This window comes from Chlorocebus sabaeus, chromosome 13, assembly GCF_047675955.1.
Source record: "Chlorocebus sabaeus isolate Y175 chromosome 13, mChlSab1.0.hap1, whole genome shotgun sequence".
NCBI lineage: Eukaryota > Metazoa > Chordata > Mammalia > Primates > Cercopithecidae > Chlorocebus > Chlorocebus sabaeus.
The window spans coordinates 57,927,204-57,943,554 of NC_132916.1; the positions used below are offsets into that span (position 1 = coordinate 57,927,204).

The window sequence follows — 16,351 nt, forward strand, 5'->3', positions numbered from 1 at the left end:
ACAAATAACTTTTCCAATGTTTTTAACAGGAATGTGATCAAGTTCATATAGATGATGTTTCCTCTGATGATAACGGGCAGGATTTAAGGTAAGCTATGCCTTTCAGTATGCTGTTTCCTACAGAAATTCGGCTATGGAGTTTTGCACATGTAATTATTTCTTTTTAATGTATTTTGGGTGTTACAGTACCTACAGTTTTGCAACTGATGGCTTCCATGCAGCTGCAAGTAGTGCAAACCTTTGTTTGCCAACAGGTGTAAGAGGAGGGGTTGACTGGATGAGGAAGTTGGCTTTTCGTTACAGAAGAGTAAAAGAATTATATAACACCTACAAGAACAATGTTGGAGGTATGTGTGGCTTTTTAAATCTAACAAAGGCACTCGGGGTATAGGTAGAATTCAAACTGTAGTTTCATGTTAAAGACGATTCTGCTGTAAAAGAAACAAACAAAAGCTCATATTAAACCACATTGAGCCAGAAGTTCCTTAGAATTGGTGGGAAAAAGTTTTACTACAAAATAACACATGCACCACTGTCACATGAATCGGGAATTCTTTGTGTAACCTTGTGCCCAGATGTTTGGTCAAGATTTATAGCAGGGCATTTAGTTTACCCTTTATCAGCTGGTGCTTGGTGCATTATCAGTGAAAACCAGACAGAGGAGCTGACCGAGGCAGCGGGAAGAAGACCTTTCTCAAGAAGAGAGCCTCAGTCGTTGAAGGAGGGTTGTTAGCAAGCATTATATTTCCGGAATCCCATCAAAAATAAATGTAAACAGTTACTCATGTCATTTCAAAGACTTTCAACAGGTTTATTTTATCTTTTAAAAAAATAATGTTTTATGACAGTGTATCTTTCTCATGCATAGTGTCAAGTATGACTATCATAGTTTTTAAAAGTTCAGATAATCTATAGGTAATATCAAAACCATTTTATGCCCCTTCGCATATTTTACAGGTGATAGCAAAACCTTTGATATCAAAACTGTGATCCTGGATGTGCTTTTATATATAAAATAAACTTTGATGATATCTCATTAGAATCAATTTTAGGTAAACAAGATTCCTAAAATTTGCTATTAGGTCACATCAGATTAATCTCCCAGGATTTTGTTTCTTTATATGCTTCTCTTTTTTTCTAAAAAGGAAGAATAACTGAGGAACATAAACTGGAATCCAAAACAGAATGATACAACTAAATATACTTGTGCACACTATATATACATATATTCACATATATGTCATAGAATACAATGTAGTAAATAAAATGTTCATATATAGTATATAATCACATCTATCCATATACATCATGAGGGTGGGGTTGTGTGTCTGGTCACCTTGTATCCCCAGTGCCTAGCAGTGAAACACATAAGAGATGCTCAGTGGATACGTAGTAACTCCCAGAGAACAAAAGATGTAGAGCCAAAGAGGATAATAAGCTCCCCAAAAGGGAGCTTAGATATGGAAGACATAAATTTCCAAATAAGAAACTGACCCTTCAAGCTACTCACTTGCATGGGGTTCTGGGGAGAAACCCTGATTTCCTGACTCACTCTAGTGCTCTGTACATGATGCTTTTGTAAAATCAAATAAGTAGATTTTCTAGTTAAAAATCAATGGTAGATAATACATTTAGCTTTAAAATAAATATCCCCTTGAGAAACCTGAGTTAATTTTTATCATTCAGATGTCATAATTTCCTTCTTGCAGTGTATTAATAAAATTATTTTAAGTTAACAAGAACACTAAGAAATAATCTTGTATCTTAGAAACTTTAAACAACCGCGAGTCTTCTGTCATACATGAGCATCTCTTTATTATAATGAGGACAAATGACACTTGCTAGAAACTATAAATTTTGATTGAAAAAAAAAACCATACGAGTGTATATGTGCTCCTGACATTCTAAAACACAATTTCAATAAGAAACCTTCCTTTTTAATGGATTTACATGATCTTGTTTTATCATAAAAGCAAGAACTGGATCTTTTAAAATAAAAAATTAGCACATCTATCTTTTTTCTTACAACATCAATGTTGTAATTCACTATTGTCTATAACTGTCCTACACTTTATGATTTTAAAGAAAATTAATTTCTTCTTACAGTACAAAGTATTTATAGTAGCATTAGCAGTAGTATTAGACACATTTTAACAGGTACATATGATGATGCCATTGTTACTGTTTGAAAGTGGGAATGATTGTGATTATTAAGACGCTAAATGTTTTCCAGACAGTCAAAGCATTTGGGGTTTGTGTCCCTAGGTTGGTGGAACCCAACTATTCCTCCAGACCTCAAATATCACAGTCCCTTGGAATGAGATCCAGGCAGAGGCATGTTCAAAGCTCTTTAGGTGAGATCCACTGCACCAGATTCTAGGATCAGTGAGGGCAGAGACTGGGGCCACTTTTCATTGGCACTACCTGAGACCTAGAAGTTCAGTAAATATTCATTGAAGGAATGAATAGATAATCAATTCAGAAATGAAGGATCAATATGGACATAAATCTGTATCTCTCTGCATTTCTAATATATACTGAAATAAAAATGATCTACTCCAGACAGAAGGGAATCTAAACTAGATATTCTGAGAAAATATTCATCTCTCAACTCTGCCTTGCTTTTTGGTGTTGCAGGACTCCTTGGCCCTGCCAAGAGGGATGCCTGGCTACAGTTAAGGGCAGAGATTGAAGGTCTGACAGATTCCTGGCTAACAAATGCACTTAAGTCTTTATCAATTATTAGCACTAGGTAAGTGGAATTGTTACCTTTCTATGTTTATCGTTTTGAAGATTTAGTTCTGATTGTACAACATAGATAAAAAATGTTTTAATTCCTAGACTGTTTTAGACTTTAAAGTACCTACCAATTCTGAGTTCAGTGATTTTTCAGTTTCAGTGCATGTGCATGAGAGAGCGGGGGGCGGGGGAGAGAGAGAGAGAGAGAGTGTGTGTTTTGGGATGAGAGAAGGTTGCTACTTCTCAGGATAAATAGGAGACCCTATCTCACCACCCATCTCTTCTCATAGCAACTGATAATCCCCACAGAATGGTTACATGACTTCTAATGAAAAAAGAAACAGAACTCAGTAGGTGGCAAAGTACAAGGGGGTGATGGCAAATATAAAACAGTACTGTTTACACAAAAAATGCATGTTTTAGGTGTTAGGCCATAATGGATAATACACATAATGTGAGCACATCAGAAAAGCAAGAGAAAGCTCTTGAAAAAATTCTAACCATTTTGTTGTTTGAACTAAACAGTGAGATTCTGACTTGTGTCAATATAGAGAGCAGAATTAAATCGATTTGTAACCAGTTGTACAACCAGGTGCCATATATGCTAATTCATAAAGTGATGTAAGTCTGGAACATGATAGCTGGTAAGGTAGAGTTGAATCTCTGTACTGTCTGCTTCCGTGATTTTGTATCTGAGTTAGGTGAATAAATAAAAGCATGCTTAATAAGTGGGAGCTAAATGATGAGAACTCATGGACACATATAGGGAAACAACAGACACTGGGGCCTACTTAAGGGTGAAGGGTAGGAGGAGGGAAAGGATCAGAAAGAGTAACTGTTAGGTACTAGACTTAGTACCTGAGTGATGAAATAATCTATATAGCAAACCCCTGTGAGGTAAGTTTACCTATATAGCAAACATGCACCTGTATCCCTGAACCTAAAATAAAAGCTAAAAAAAGAATCTGTCAGCATTTCCATTAAGAAAAGATTAATGGGCCAGGCACGGTGGCTTACGCCTGTGTGCACTTTGGGAGGCCGAGGTGGGCAGATCACGAGGTCAGGAGATCGAGATCATCTTAGCCAACATGGTGAAACTCTGTCTCTACTAAAAAAAAAAAAAAAAAAAAAAAAAATTAGCTCGGCATGGTGGCACACACCTGTAGTCCCAGCTACTCAGGAGGCTGAGGCAGGAGACTCGCTTGAACCTGGGAGGCGGAGGTTGCAGTAAGCCAAGATCATGCCACTGTACTCCAGCCTGGAGACAGAACAAGATTCTGCCTCAAATAAAGAAAAGAAAAGATTAATGAGAACATGCAGTATTTGTTTTTCTGTTCCTGTGTTAGTTTGTTAAGGATAATGGCCTCCAACTCCATCCATGTCCTGGCAAAGGACATGATCTCATTCTTCTTTATGGCTGTATAGTATTCCGTGGTGTATATGTACCACATTTCCTTTATCCAGGCTATCATTGATGGGCATTTAGGTTGATTCCATGTCTTTGCTATTGTGAATAGTGCTGCGGTGAACATGTGTGTGCATGTGTCTTTATAAATAAAATGATTTATATTCCTTTGGGTATATACCCAGTACTGGGATTGCTGGGTTAAATAGTAGTTTTGTCTTTAGGTCTTTGAGGAATCACCACATTGCCTTCCACAATGGCTGAACTAATTCACACTCCCACCAAATGCCGCATGTTCTCACTTATAAGTGAGAGCTAAATGATGAGACCATGTGGACACATAGAGGGGAACAACACACACAGCGGCCTTTCAGAGGATGGAAAATGGAAGGAGGGAGAGGATCAGGAAAAAAAAATGGGTATTAGGCTAATACCTGGATGATGAAATAATCTGTACAACAAGTCCGCATGACACAAGTTAACCTGTATAACCAACCTGCCCTTGTACCCCTGAACTTAAAATAGAAGTTAAAAAAGAAAAGACGAATGAATAAGATGACAAATTGCTAGTTTTAAAAAAAGAAGAAAAAAAGCATGCTTAATAAATGTATGGGGAACACAGCGTTCAGAGAAAGATTTATTTGGACTAATTGAATCAGAATGAAGAAAAGCCTGACAGGGCAGAAAAAAAAAAAAAAAGTTAATATTAAGAACATGGAAGTAAATGAATAGTTGTCACATCCTGCACAGCTTCTGACCCGTGGCACGGGCGGAGCTGCATGGATAGCAGAAAGTCCAAATGGAGAGCGGAGGGGAAGTAGCTTCCTGTGTCTGATTGGGGAAGCCATGGCAGCTTCGTTTGTCGGTTCTAGGCACCATATTCCAGTGGGGGCTGTGACAGGGTTGAAGCAGCCTGTGTCAAGTATGGTAGTCACAGGGGTTTGGGCTGTGGGAACCACATAAAAGAAACAGATGGAAGGAGGAGCCAGAGAGCTTAGTCAGAAGAGTCATGTGTGGAACAAGATTACCAATTTCAACTGTTTCAGATATTAGGCTGAAAATCAATTAGATTTCTCCCTGTGTCTGGAAAGGAAAGAACTGGGACCAATGAGTAGGAATCCTGCAAGGGAGATTCTGGCTTTATATAAGGAAGAAATGTCTAACAGTTAAGGCCATTTGAAATGGACTTGCTATCTCATGTCCCCTGTAATTGTTGACAAGAGAGACCAAATGTCAAGGACACTGGAGTGTGAGGACCCCTGAGCACTGACATGATGTGTAAAATGTTGTGGAGTGTGCATTTCTCTGAGAAGGAGGTTGATAACTTTCATTATTTCTAAAAGATGTCTTCTCTATAAGTTAAAAAAGATTATTACATTATTAGATTATATATACTATATAATATATACAGATTAATTATTAAACAGATGGCTTTAAGGCAACTAAAGGAATATGTGATATTCCAGAAATAAATAAAGATATAACAAGGAAGGGAGGAGAAAAATCAACATACATTGAATAGTCGTTATGGAATTTGCTGAGTTATCCACATGTATTACCATATTGATATAGTTGCAGTTTTGCCATTTCTTTTAATGGCAAAAAACAAAATTGCTTTTGCACCAACCCAATAGTTTTCACAAAATGCCTGGAATGTCAGAAAAACAGATGCTTTGCTGAATTATGTATTAGAACCCCTAGCAAAATTAACTTACCCTCTGACCCTAATTATTCTACGAATATAGTCTAAGAATAATCAAAGATGTAAGAATATATTTAGGTAGCATTACTTATAATATTTAGAAATCAAAAGCCACTTAAGCAACTGAATTTAACTTTAAGAAATGCTGGTGCATCTACATGGTAGAGTAGTTTTTATACATTGTTTTGTTGGGAGGGGGGAAGTAATAGTTAATAGATATAAACAAATAGGCTCATGATATAAATACATAAAGTAGAATACAAAATTGAATATATAGAATGTTCCCAATGGGAAAACAAAATCTATATGTGAACAGAAACACTGAAAGTAAATGCATGAAATGGAGAGAGCAGTTATCTCTGGATGGTTACATAATAATTAATGCTTTTTGTTTTCTTCTTTCTATTTGTCTTTCACAAATTTTTCTGTTACAAGTATATACAGTGTTTATAATTTAAAAAGAAATGTAACTCTGAATATCACACAGTGCAAGTCATGAAAGTTCATATCAAAACCACATCTCTAAACTTAAAAAGCCTGAGCTTTATTTCATTCTACCATGTTTTCATTCTGTAACACTTACCTACGTATGACTTTTAATAGCATATTGTTTTGACAAAATATTTTGTAGAACTTTAAGCATCACAGTATAGTCGTGGGTTTGTGTATTCTTCTTAATAATCTGCCATTATTTGAGGAGTGTCTGTCTGCTGATAGGCAATAGCTAATGAATACTGAAAGGGACCATTAATTAAGGAATTTAGAGACCACAGTGACAATTTTAAATCTATTAGAAGTTATTTAGTAATAGAAAACAAATGTGTATATTTCCTCCCTATTTTAGGAGTAACTGCGTAAATGTCTTGGTAACGACAACCCAGCTGATCCCAGCACTTGCGAAGGTTCTACTCTATAGTTTAGGAGGTGCTTTCCCCATTGAGAATATTTACAGTGCAACTAAAATAGGTAAGGAAATTATTTTGAACTCTGTATGGAATGTGTCCACATCTGTGTGTCTCTGCATGGTTCCCTTTTTCAGCAATTTCACTTAGTATATGAAACAAATTTGGGTAAAGTTCAAATTACAAAGTCCCTGCAACTCATTGTACATGTATGAATATTTTGAGAACTGTTGTCTAGTGACATTAAGAACTCAGTATCTGAGTATAGATATTTCATTCTTGTATTTCACAGAATATTACAACACATGTTAGCTAAATAATATGTAATATCTCTAGCCATAGTGTTTAATAGTTTAATTAGTATAGAGTATAATGTTGCATCCTTGCATATGCAGTAATCTAGATCCAAGATAAAAATACTATTTTGGCTTTGCAGGGGATTCTTTGATGGATTGAACTAGTGCCTTTAATTACAGAAAAAATTTAAAAGAATTTTATGAATCAGAAAACATAATAGGAATATTTATAACACATGAGTGACTGGAAATCTACATTTCCAAAAATGTGCAGTAGCAATCAAAGAGCCACAACCTTGTTTGTTTAGATAATATCTGTTTGTGGAGCCATCTTTGATTTTTAAGTGCATTTCTCACAGACTCCAACTTCTAATGAACATTCAAAAGTAAAACTTCATCAACTTCTGCTGTATTGAAAGACTTCAAAGAAAACTGATGTATTCCATTGTCTGTCAAGGAAATACTTGGGAAAATAAATGGGTTGTGTAATATGCCTTGAAGGGCAACAAACTTAGGCTCTGGCACATTGACAAGAGAAGTTCAAAATCCTAAAATCCCCCACCAAAAATAACCTGCCCTGGGCTTTGAGGAGGTCTGATGTTGGCCCTGGCAAAAGGAGCCTCCAGTTGCAGCTGTTTCAAGAGTACAGTTAAGGAGAGCCAAGCTTCCGTAGAGTAAATTTCACATTGTCATAAGCACTGCAGTTCAGAGCCTGGATATCAGTACCATACATTTTTAATCTAAATGTGTGTATTTATGTCAGCAGGACTAATAGAAAGAAGACAATTTTGCTTTTTGATGATTTTATAGCAGAATAAACATTTATTTCAGTAAAGACATATTCTTTCTGTTGGCCAAATAGTTCCTTATATTCTTTAATCTGAAAAAAAAAAATCATTTTTATTTTTTCCTGTAAGCTAGTGTTTTTTGGAGTTCTGAACCATCAGATTAAGAAAAAAGGCAGAAGTAGCCATGGCTGCATGAACATTCTGGAGTGAAATTTAGAGAATAATGCCAATGTTTTAAAAACAAAGAATATGTAGAAATTCCATGGTGATGTTCCCGTAGTGCAATCAGAGGACACCAGTGTTGTCAGTACTGTGGCCCAGTCAGACTGCACCCTTAGTAGAAGTTATTTGAGCAGGCTAACTGTCATCCACTTGAAGAAAGGAGTTGTTTATCAAGGTAAATTCACTTCTTAGTATTTCCTCTTTTCTTAGCAGTAAACCTTCAGTTTTTCTCTAGAACACATTTAGCTGACTTATCTATGCTACCTAAAATTGATTTACAGAATTAAACAAACAAAGGTTGTTAAAACTTATAGTTGCCTGTAAAGTTTCCCCAATACTCTGTTGGTGGAGAAAAACATACTAATATTTTCTCTAGGTCAAATGCTTAACCCTACTGATATTTTTGGAGTGTGAAACACATTGGTTTAATCATCTGTCCTAAGTAATGCCTTAACGTTATTCAAATATGTGTTGATTGCATAAACCCAGAGGTTGTGAGCCAGTTTAAGTGATGTTCAAGAGGCATTAACTTAACACTTTATGAATCTTTAGGTTAATGAATGCAGTGGCTGGAAGAATAAGCAGTGCATTGTTTTTCAGGCAAGGAAAGCTGTTTTGAGCGTATAGTGTCCAGATTTGGCACTAACATAACTTATGTTGTGATTGGAGATGGCCGAGATGAGGAGCATGCCGCTAACCAGGTAACTTCACTCTGAACTTTATCTCGTTTATCTTCCAGGAAAAGAAAGTTGCTTTGAACGAATAATGCAAAGGTTTGGCAGAAAAGTAGTGTATGTTGTAATTGGGGATGGTGTAGAAGAAGAACAGGCAGCAAAAAAGGTAACCTGTCTCAAACAATGTTGGTGTGATACTTCTAATGCAAGCCTTTTTGTTTGCATTTCCGTAGTTTGGCCCAATGGCAGCTTGACAAATGATTTAAATTTATAGATGCAAAACCATAAGAGCATGAGAGGGTCAATACTTACATTCAAATAAACCATTTGGAGTTTAGCATTTTTTGCCTGAAATTTGATAGGAAATGCAGGGAAAGTAAGTTATATTTATATGTTTGAATGTATGTACACAGAGTAAATATATATAGTAATATATATATTTGTGTGGGCATATGTATACATGCTTACATAGATGCATCTGTATATGTTAAAACACATACAATGTGCACAGATATAAATGAGCCAGGGGATCTGCAAGAAAGATGGGGGGAGAATAACTATTGTTAAGCACATGAAATATAGCAAGATAAAGATTAAGGAGCTCCATACAAAAGTCATGTGAGTAGTTCATGAGACCTGCATGCCATATGGTCCTCGTGAGTGCCTGGAAGTAGGCATGCTCTATGATAAGGAATGCTGAGGACAGATTTAATAGCTGAAGAAAAACTACTACAAGAGATTTTAATAAGCGCTACCGAAATGGGGATGTATTGCTCAGATCCTTTTGTACCAACTTGTCTTAGCCGTAATGTGCTTCACATCTCCTGGAAGAGTTTCATCTGTTCTAGTGAGCCAGTGGTACTTGACTGAAGCCAAGCAAGGCTTTGAACACATTCAGAAAATCCCATAGGCCCTCAGTATTTTAATAAGCCTTTTCATCTGTCCCATATTTCTGAAGAAGAAACCAAGGCAATTAAAAAACGTTAAATGGTTGGTTCAACATCAAAAGAAGAGTGATATCAGGATTGGCCCCCAACACCAGACTGTTGGTCAACTCTACCCTAAGGTCTACTGCTGCCTTCACTGAATGATAGAAAAATACCATCTAGCCAAGATAAAAGTGATAGAATTTACAAAACAAAGCCAAATGATGAATTAGTATTTCTAAACAATGATATACCAGCTTATACTGTTTTACATAGAAAGAATGTTTTCTGTATCACCCTAAGGAGATTTTAAATCATCATCTAATAAAGGCTTCGCTGCTTGCATGTGCTGGAGTGTTTACCTGTTTTCAAAAAGCAGTCAGACAGTTTTGTAGAAAAGTTTATGGCTATAAGAGAAAGAGAAAGGAATTGATGTATTTTTCTGGTCAATTTAAATCAAGCAAAATGAAGAAAAGGAAAGCACTTCCACTTTAGAAGGTTTGGTGACAGTATTGGCAGCCATACTTGAAAATCTCCATGCTTTTCGATTACATTTAAGAGAGTGAGTTCAGGCTCTGCCTCCCACGGAACACCTCAGCCTTCATTAGCAGTGTCAATGACCCAAGACAGCACACTGGCCCCAAGCACGTCCTGTATGAAGTCAGGGCTGCAGCCTCAAGAAATACAGCTTTCATTGCTGACTACTACTTGAAATGCTTCCAGTCACACTCAACTGAAATATCTTCTGGAGTTTGTCAATGTCCTCAGTCCATGTTGTGATGTTTCTTATTGACACCATAGTTATACACAACAAAGAGCAGCCAGTGATTAGTAATACAGCCCCACTCCTGCTCAATGTACGTGTCTTTTAGCCTATACAAATTAAATTCACGTATATGTAGGTAAGGACTAATATAATTCAATTTTCCAAACCAGTAACACTGTATGCTTTTGACAATTAAAACTTAACCCAGTCGACCTGTTTTCCACAGCATTAATGTTTAGATTTGGTTTCCCTAGTTGTTATACCATCTTCTTTATACCTAAAACTTCAGGAGGGAAAGGCATGACCCTGAATGGAAAAGAATATCAGATAGAATGCTATTTCCAAATGGTTGTTGATGTACGTACAGTTTTGGTGATGGTGAAGGCTTATTATTCTATTTTAAAGCAGAGGTGGTTGGTTTCTCTAGTACCCAGAATGCATGCTTTTCTTTGGATGTAGCAGTAATCGCATGTGCAGAAATGTTAAGTACTGTTTTGTTGTTACAAATAGATCTGAGCTGAATGAAAACAAAGTTACTTCTATGTGAATTTCTGTGCCTTAATTTGACCTAGACATACTTTGTTTGAGAAATTTAAGAAGAAATATCAAAGTGTAGGAATAGGAATGTCTGCGCTCTTCTGCAGAAACATATAATATTAATACAAGCTGTATATGTAGTTTGAAATTTTCTAGAAGCCACATTTTAAAAAATTAAAGAGAAACAGGTAGAATTAATTTTAATAACATGTCAACCCAGTATATCCAAAATAATTGTCTTGATATCTAATTAATGTAAAAATTGTTGAAGTCATGTTTACCTTCTCTTTGTTTGTTTGTTTTGTTCTAAGTCTTTGAAATGCATTATGTATTTTAAACTGTACTAACCACATTTCAAGTGCTCCACAGCCAAATGTGGCTGGTGGTTACTGTAGTGTGCAGCAAGGAATTATATAGCATTAAGGATTATTATGCTACTTAGTTCTTACATAAAATATCATTTGCATGTTTTATATCTGTATATTGATTTCCCTTATATACATGAATATTTTATATGTGCATATTCTAGAAGTTGTCATCAGCCCAAACTTACAAATCATGCTTTTGTTTTGTCAGTTCCTGTAGTGCAGTGTTTTTTCTTTTTCGTTATCATCGCCAGTGGGGACTCTTTAGACAATTTTTTTCTAATTACTCACTTTCATGAAATTTTAATGCCACATATGTACTGTATACTATTATAGTATATCTTTGGAGGGCACAAACCATTGTAATGTCTAAGATTTTCTGCCCCACAAGAACTCATTTTTGTCCCCTTGGGGATGATATCTTCCCCATTGAAAATGTATGCTAGATACTTTCTGTCAATTCTACGCCAGTGAAATAAACCAGGTCGACTCGACTGGCTTAAGTTATCGGTTGTCCCAGACAAGTAAGAAAGTTATAATCCCCACATTTTTTCTACTTTATATAGTCCTGCTTCAAATTATTTTTATACAGAAAGGAATTCGCCCTCTTTTCTTCCTAGATTAACAAAATTAAGAAGCTTATCATTTTGTTTTATTTTATTTTTGACTGAGAGAGAGGCCTGTAGGAGAGATGCACTGATTCAAACTTGCTTTCCATCAGCCAGGTAGGATTGTGATACCCACTTGTTTTCCCAGATGTCGATGTTGGTAGTGATACTTCCAGAATAAATGTTAAACTATCTAAGCAATGTTAATATTTGCTATTATTCTCATTAAAATCCAGTTCAGATCTATTTCTCTGTTACTTTGACAATGCCATATTGGTGCTGCCAAGCCTTCACGTATGATCATCCCGCCTTTAGACTCCCTCCCCTGAACGTGGGTGGGCCACACAGCCCTGTGTGTGCTGCTGCTTAATTGAGACAATGGTTGTGATCTCTCTCCATGCCTCATTCCTTCCCCTTCTCTCTCCCACCCCTCCTTCTCCTAACCATGCAGCACAACATGCCCTTCTGGAGGATATCCAGTCACTCAGACCTCCTGGCTCTCCACCAAGCACTGGAATTAGAGTATTTGTAACTGTGTTCTCTAGCCGGAGATCCGTTTTTTATATTTCAAGTACACTGAATTTTTATGTGTGATTCAATGCCTCTGGCTCTACACATATAAATTGTCTTAATGGATGAAATCATATTTGGAATAAAAATTCCAGAATGAAGAATTCAGATTGCTGAATGGAGTTAAACTTTAGTGCTACAGAAAAGAAACTCTATGGTCTTATATTTACAACACTTTAATGGGTTTTTAAAAAATCTGTGGAGGTTGCTGGTACACACCAAATGAGTCCAAACTGGAATGAGCAGCTTTAGCAAAGAACTCTTACCCTGGCAAAGCAGCAACACACATGCTCCGTCTGACAAGGTGGTCAACAACATTCCTCAAATTGGGAGATCTTCTCAGCCCTGAGGTTTGAATCTGACTTTAGCCTACCTAGCCCAGAAAATCTGAATTGGAATGCACTCAGACTATATAAGGACAGTCCTATTTAGACCTGTAATTTGTGTAAATTATTGATGAAAATAATTTACTGTGACTTTATTAGCAGCTGACTTTCAAAGTGGATGCAATTTTTCTTTCATTTGTCTGGGAGGGGAGTGGGAGGGGAAATGGGAATATAATATTGTCTCTTTTTTAAGTTTGGCAAACAGAATGTTCATACTGATGTGTTGTGCCTTAAAGACAAGACAGCATTTGTGTGTTACAATGTAACTTTGGTTGAAATCTCTGTAGATAATGAAAAAAAATCCTTTGTGATGATTCTTAACATGACCAAATTTAAAAGTCAAGCTCTCAAAGCTTAATTACCGCATCAGCAAGAAACTGAGTATTTGTTGCAATAAGAAAACAACAACAATAAAGGAAAGCTTGTGTTGTATTTGGGTTCTTAATAATTCCAATAATTGTATGAGGCAACTATTTGCGCATCCAACCATAAGCAGAAAGTTTGGGAAAGACTGTGGGACCTTGACTTAGAAAGTGAAATGTATGTAGAAGTCTCAAGTGCCCCTTCTACAGTTTTACTGGAGAAAACTAAGAGCCATATTCATGACAACCTGCACAGTTTTGAGGTTGAGACTTTTGATATGTGTAAGTTGCATAGAGGAGGACATTATCATGCAAATCATGAGCAATTATCACATTAACTTTTTTAGAATATGCCATGGACATGGTGTAAAATTCACATTGAGTGGGCATGGCTTAAAATAAAGCTAAGTGTGTTTATTCCCAGTGCCATTGCAAAAATGATAATATCATCAGTAATGGAAGGCAGATCTCCCAGATGGTGTCTGATGAAAGCAATGAGTTTATGAAAATGTTACCTAGAATATCATCATAAATTAAATCAGCAAGTGAGTTGGATCTTGGCAGCGTTACTGAAATGACAATAGTAAAATAGTACCTGGTTCTCCATCTGAATACATCAGTGTAGGTTCTCCTCATGACAGACTTGCATATGTTAGTTTCTGCCTGTATTGTTACTGTGCAATGGATGGCATTCATTACAAGAAGAGCCCGTCATCGTTGTGTTTGCATGGTTTTTTCCCCTGTGTGTAGCCCATGTTGGGAACACGATACAGGTTCTCCTCTTACTTCCTGTGACATGATTTCCCTTGTGGAAATTTAAGACTTTAAGAACTAGAGTATTTTTATGGTGTCTGCACCTGCAGTTCTGTGTTTAAAATGTCATAATGTGGATGCTAGAGTCAGGCTACTAGTCAGTGCCCCTAGCCAGAGGCTGGTTCATGAGTTCATCAACTGAGGCCTCTGTGGCTTCAATAAAGTCTACATTTTGCTCACAGATTACAACATTCACTGTGGAAATAGATTTCATTTCTTTGGGCTACAAACCTGTATTTCTTTACTGAATGCTAAGGCCATGTTTATACTGGGCAGAAAGATATTGAGATCCGAATTTTGTAAAAGATTGTGATTTCATCATCTAAACCTTAAACTTACCCTTTAAATTTTGTAGTTTTTGGCTGCCTCTGCCCCAAGTACTATTCCAGGCAAATTAAAGTTGGAATACGTTTAATAATATAAAAATAATGATAGTAAATCTTATACTTCTGTTGGCCTTTAGATTGAAAATAGCAGTTAAAAAAATTTAAGTGTTGCCTTGATTATCAGTACTTAATTATGTTGTGCACTAAAACCTTAAGTATTTATTACTGTGAATAAAAACAAATTATCTTTACTGTATAGCTGGTTTCATTAAATGATAGAATTGTGACATTAGGTATAAATTTGTAAGTCTTTTCATATCAAACAAGCAAGGCTTTTTATGCTGCTAAGTCTGCAGGTGCAGAAAGAAACACCCCTTGGAAGGGCAAAGAGAAGCTGGCTGGTTGCATCACCCTGTGCAGTTTCTCACACACATCTCTTTTTCTGATTCTGTGTTCAGAAGAGGCTGCCGGCATAAAACCTAAATGCTAGGTTGACGGAGAACAGCTTGTCTGGCACAACAATGGTGCAGACCCACAAGCCAGCATCACAGCTTGGCCATGGGACGTTGAGCATGCACAAAGTAGAACCCTTCCCTTCCCACCTTAGGAACAGAAAATCCTCCTCCTTTCTAATCTGAAAAACGAAAACTGAACTAACAAACACAAAACGAACCCCTTGGCAATTCCCACCTCCTATTGACATATGGACTATTGTGCCTTATTGTAAACCAGTTTGAAAAATGTTCTGTAACTAAAGTGGGTTTTCGGCTCTTATGTATACAGCTTGGTATATTACTACAAAAGATAACCATCTTGTGTTGCACCTTAAAAATATCAAGACCACGTAATTTCAGTAACAAAATAGGTGGCCTGGCTACAGTATTATAGCATACAATTAGAACACTATGCCCCTGCAAAATTTTGTAAATCAAATTCAGAGGCAAAAACATATTTTAGAATCATACAGTTTGCACACAACAAGTAGGTAATAACTGTCTCTAAAAATGTTTTCTCCTTAGTCTGCGATGAGCTAAGATTCAGAATAGTGTCAACAGCATGCTCCTGTATGAAGTTGTTTTTTAAAGCACATTTGTTTATGACAAGCCTACATTCTCAGTGAATATGGCATTTAGTATTTCTTTTGAAAACAAACTTAAGCATCATGAGCCAAAGTTGCATTTTGACTCCCAACTACGGTAGCGTTATGGACATCTCACAATGTCAAGGGTTTCTGTTATGTATTAGTAAAGTATAGATTATCGGGGCCTACATAATTTAAAGAAATGTAAATTAATATTAAAAGCTTGTAAAAATATGTATATCTTTACTATTTCTCAATAAATACCTTTGCAATTGTTTTCATTTCCTTCACCCTCCCATGTTGTAGAGTTTTTGTGTGTTTATTTAGCTTAGCTCTAAATCATGTGAAATTTGTATTTAGGTTTCTGGTCTTCGTAACTTTTCTTTTTTATGCCTAAGTTGCATAATTTTCAGTTAAAGCAAAATGAGATGTAACCCAGTAAAACATCACTAATTACGACTAAAAGTGGGCTGCTTTACTGAAAAGTTGTCAGCTGCAGAATTTTTTACACACAGATAGCTACATTCAAATAAGTATAATGCATAATGTAGCCACCATTCACTAATGATAAAGTAATTAAAATATTTAGACCTATTAGAATATTTAAAGCAAGTATCCTCTAGGTGAATATGGGACGTAGTTTATAAGTACCTTCCAAGAGGAAAAAAAGGTAGTTTTCTGTAATAGATTTTATAGCTCCTTTATTGCCTGGTGTATAGTATTTATTTATTTGTGAATCTGTTGTTCACGTGTAAACCAAACGCAAGTTTCAGATCAATTTCTGCTCATTCACAGCCTTTAAAAATGTTAGCCTCCAAATTAATGATATTTAAGTGGAGTTATGTGGCAACATTCTAGTAAGCCTTACACCATCCAAAAATCA

At 36.2% G+C, this 16,351-nt stretch overlaps 1 protein-coding gene across 22 annotated transcripts in view; it reads left to right on the plus strand.

Annotated features, from left to right (window-relative positions):
• Positions 1 to 15,758, plus strand: part of EYA4 (EYA transcriptional coactivator and phosphatase 4) — a 288,609-nt gene extending 272,851 nt beyond the window's left edge. For 12 of the 22 annotated variants that reach the window (XM_038000864.2, XM_038000866.2, XM_038000867.2 and 9 more), the window contains 7 exons: positions 30 to 88; positions 187 to 347; positions 2,638 to 2,752; positions 6,691 to 6,812; positions 8,113 to 8,229; positions 8,655 to 8,755; positions 12,382 to 15,758. In XM_038000864.2, the coding sequence (XP_037856792.2) occupies positions 30 to 88; positions 187 to 347; positions 2,638 to 2,752; positions 6,691 to 6,812; positions 8,113 to 8,229; positions 8,655 to 8,755; positions 12,382 to 12,462 (756 nt within the window). In that variant the 3' untranslated portion in view covers positions 12,463 to 15,758. Of the gene's footprint in view, positions 1 to 29; positions 89 to 186; positions 348 to 2,637; positions 2,753 to 6,690; positions 6,813 to 8,112; positions 8,230 to 8,654; positions 8,756 to 8,793; positions 8,895 to 12,381 lie in introns of all 22 variants that reach the window. The other 10 variants (XM_038000873.2, XM_008006997.3, XM_008006992.3 and 7 more) reach the window with 2 other exon arrangements.
• Positions 15,759 to 16,351: the final 593 nt, after the last annotated feature.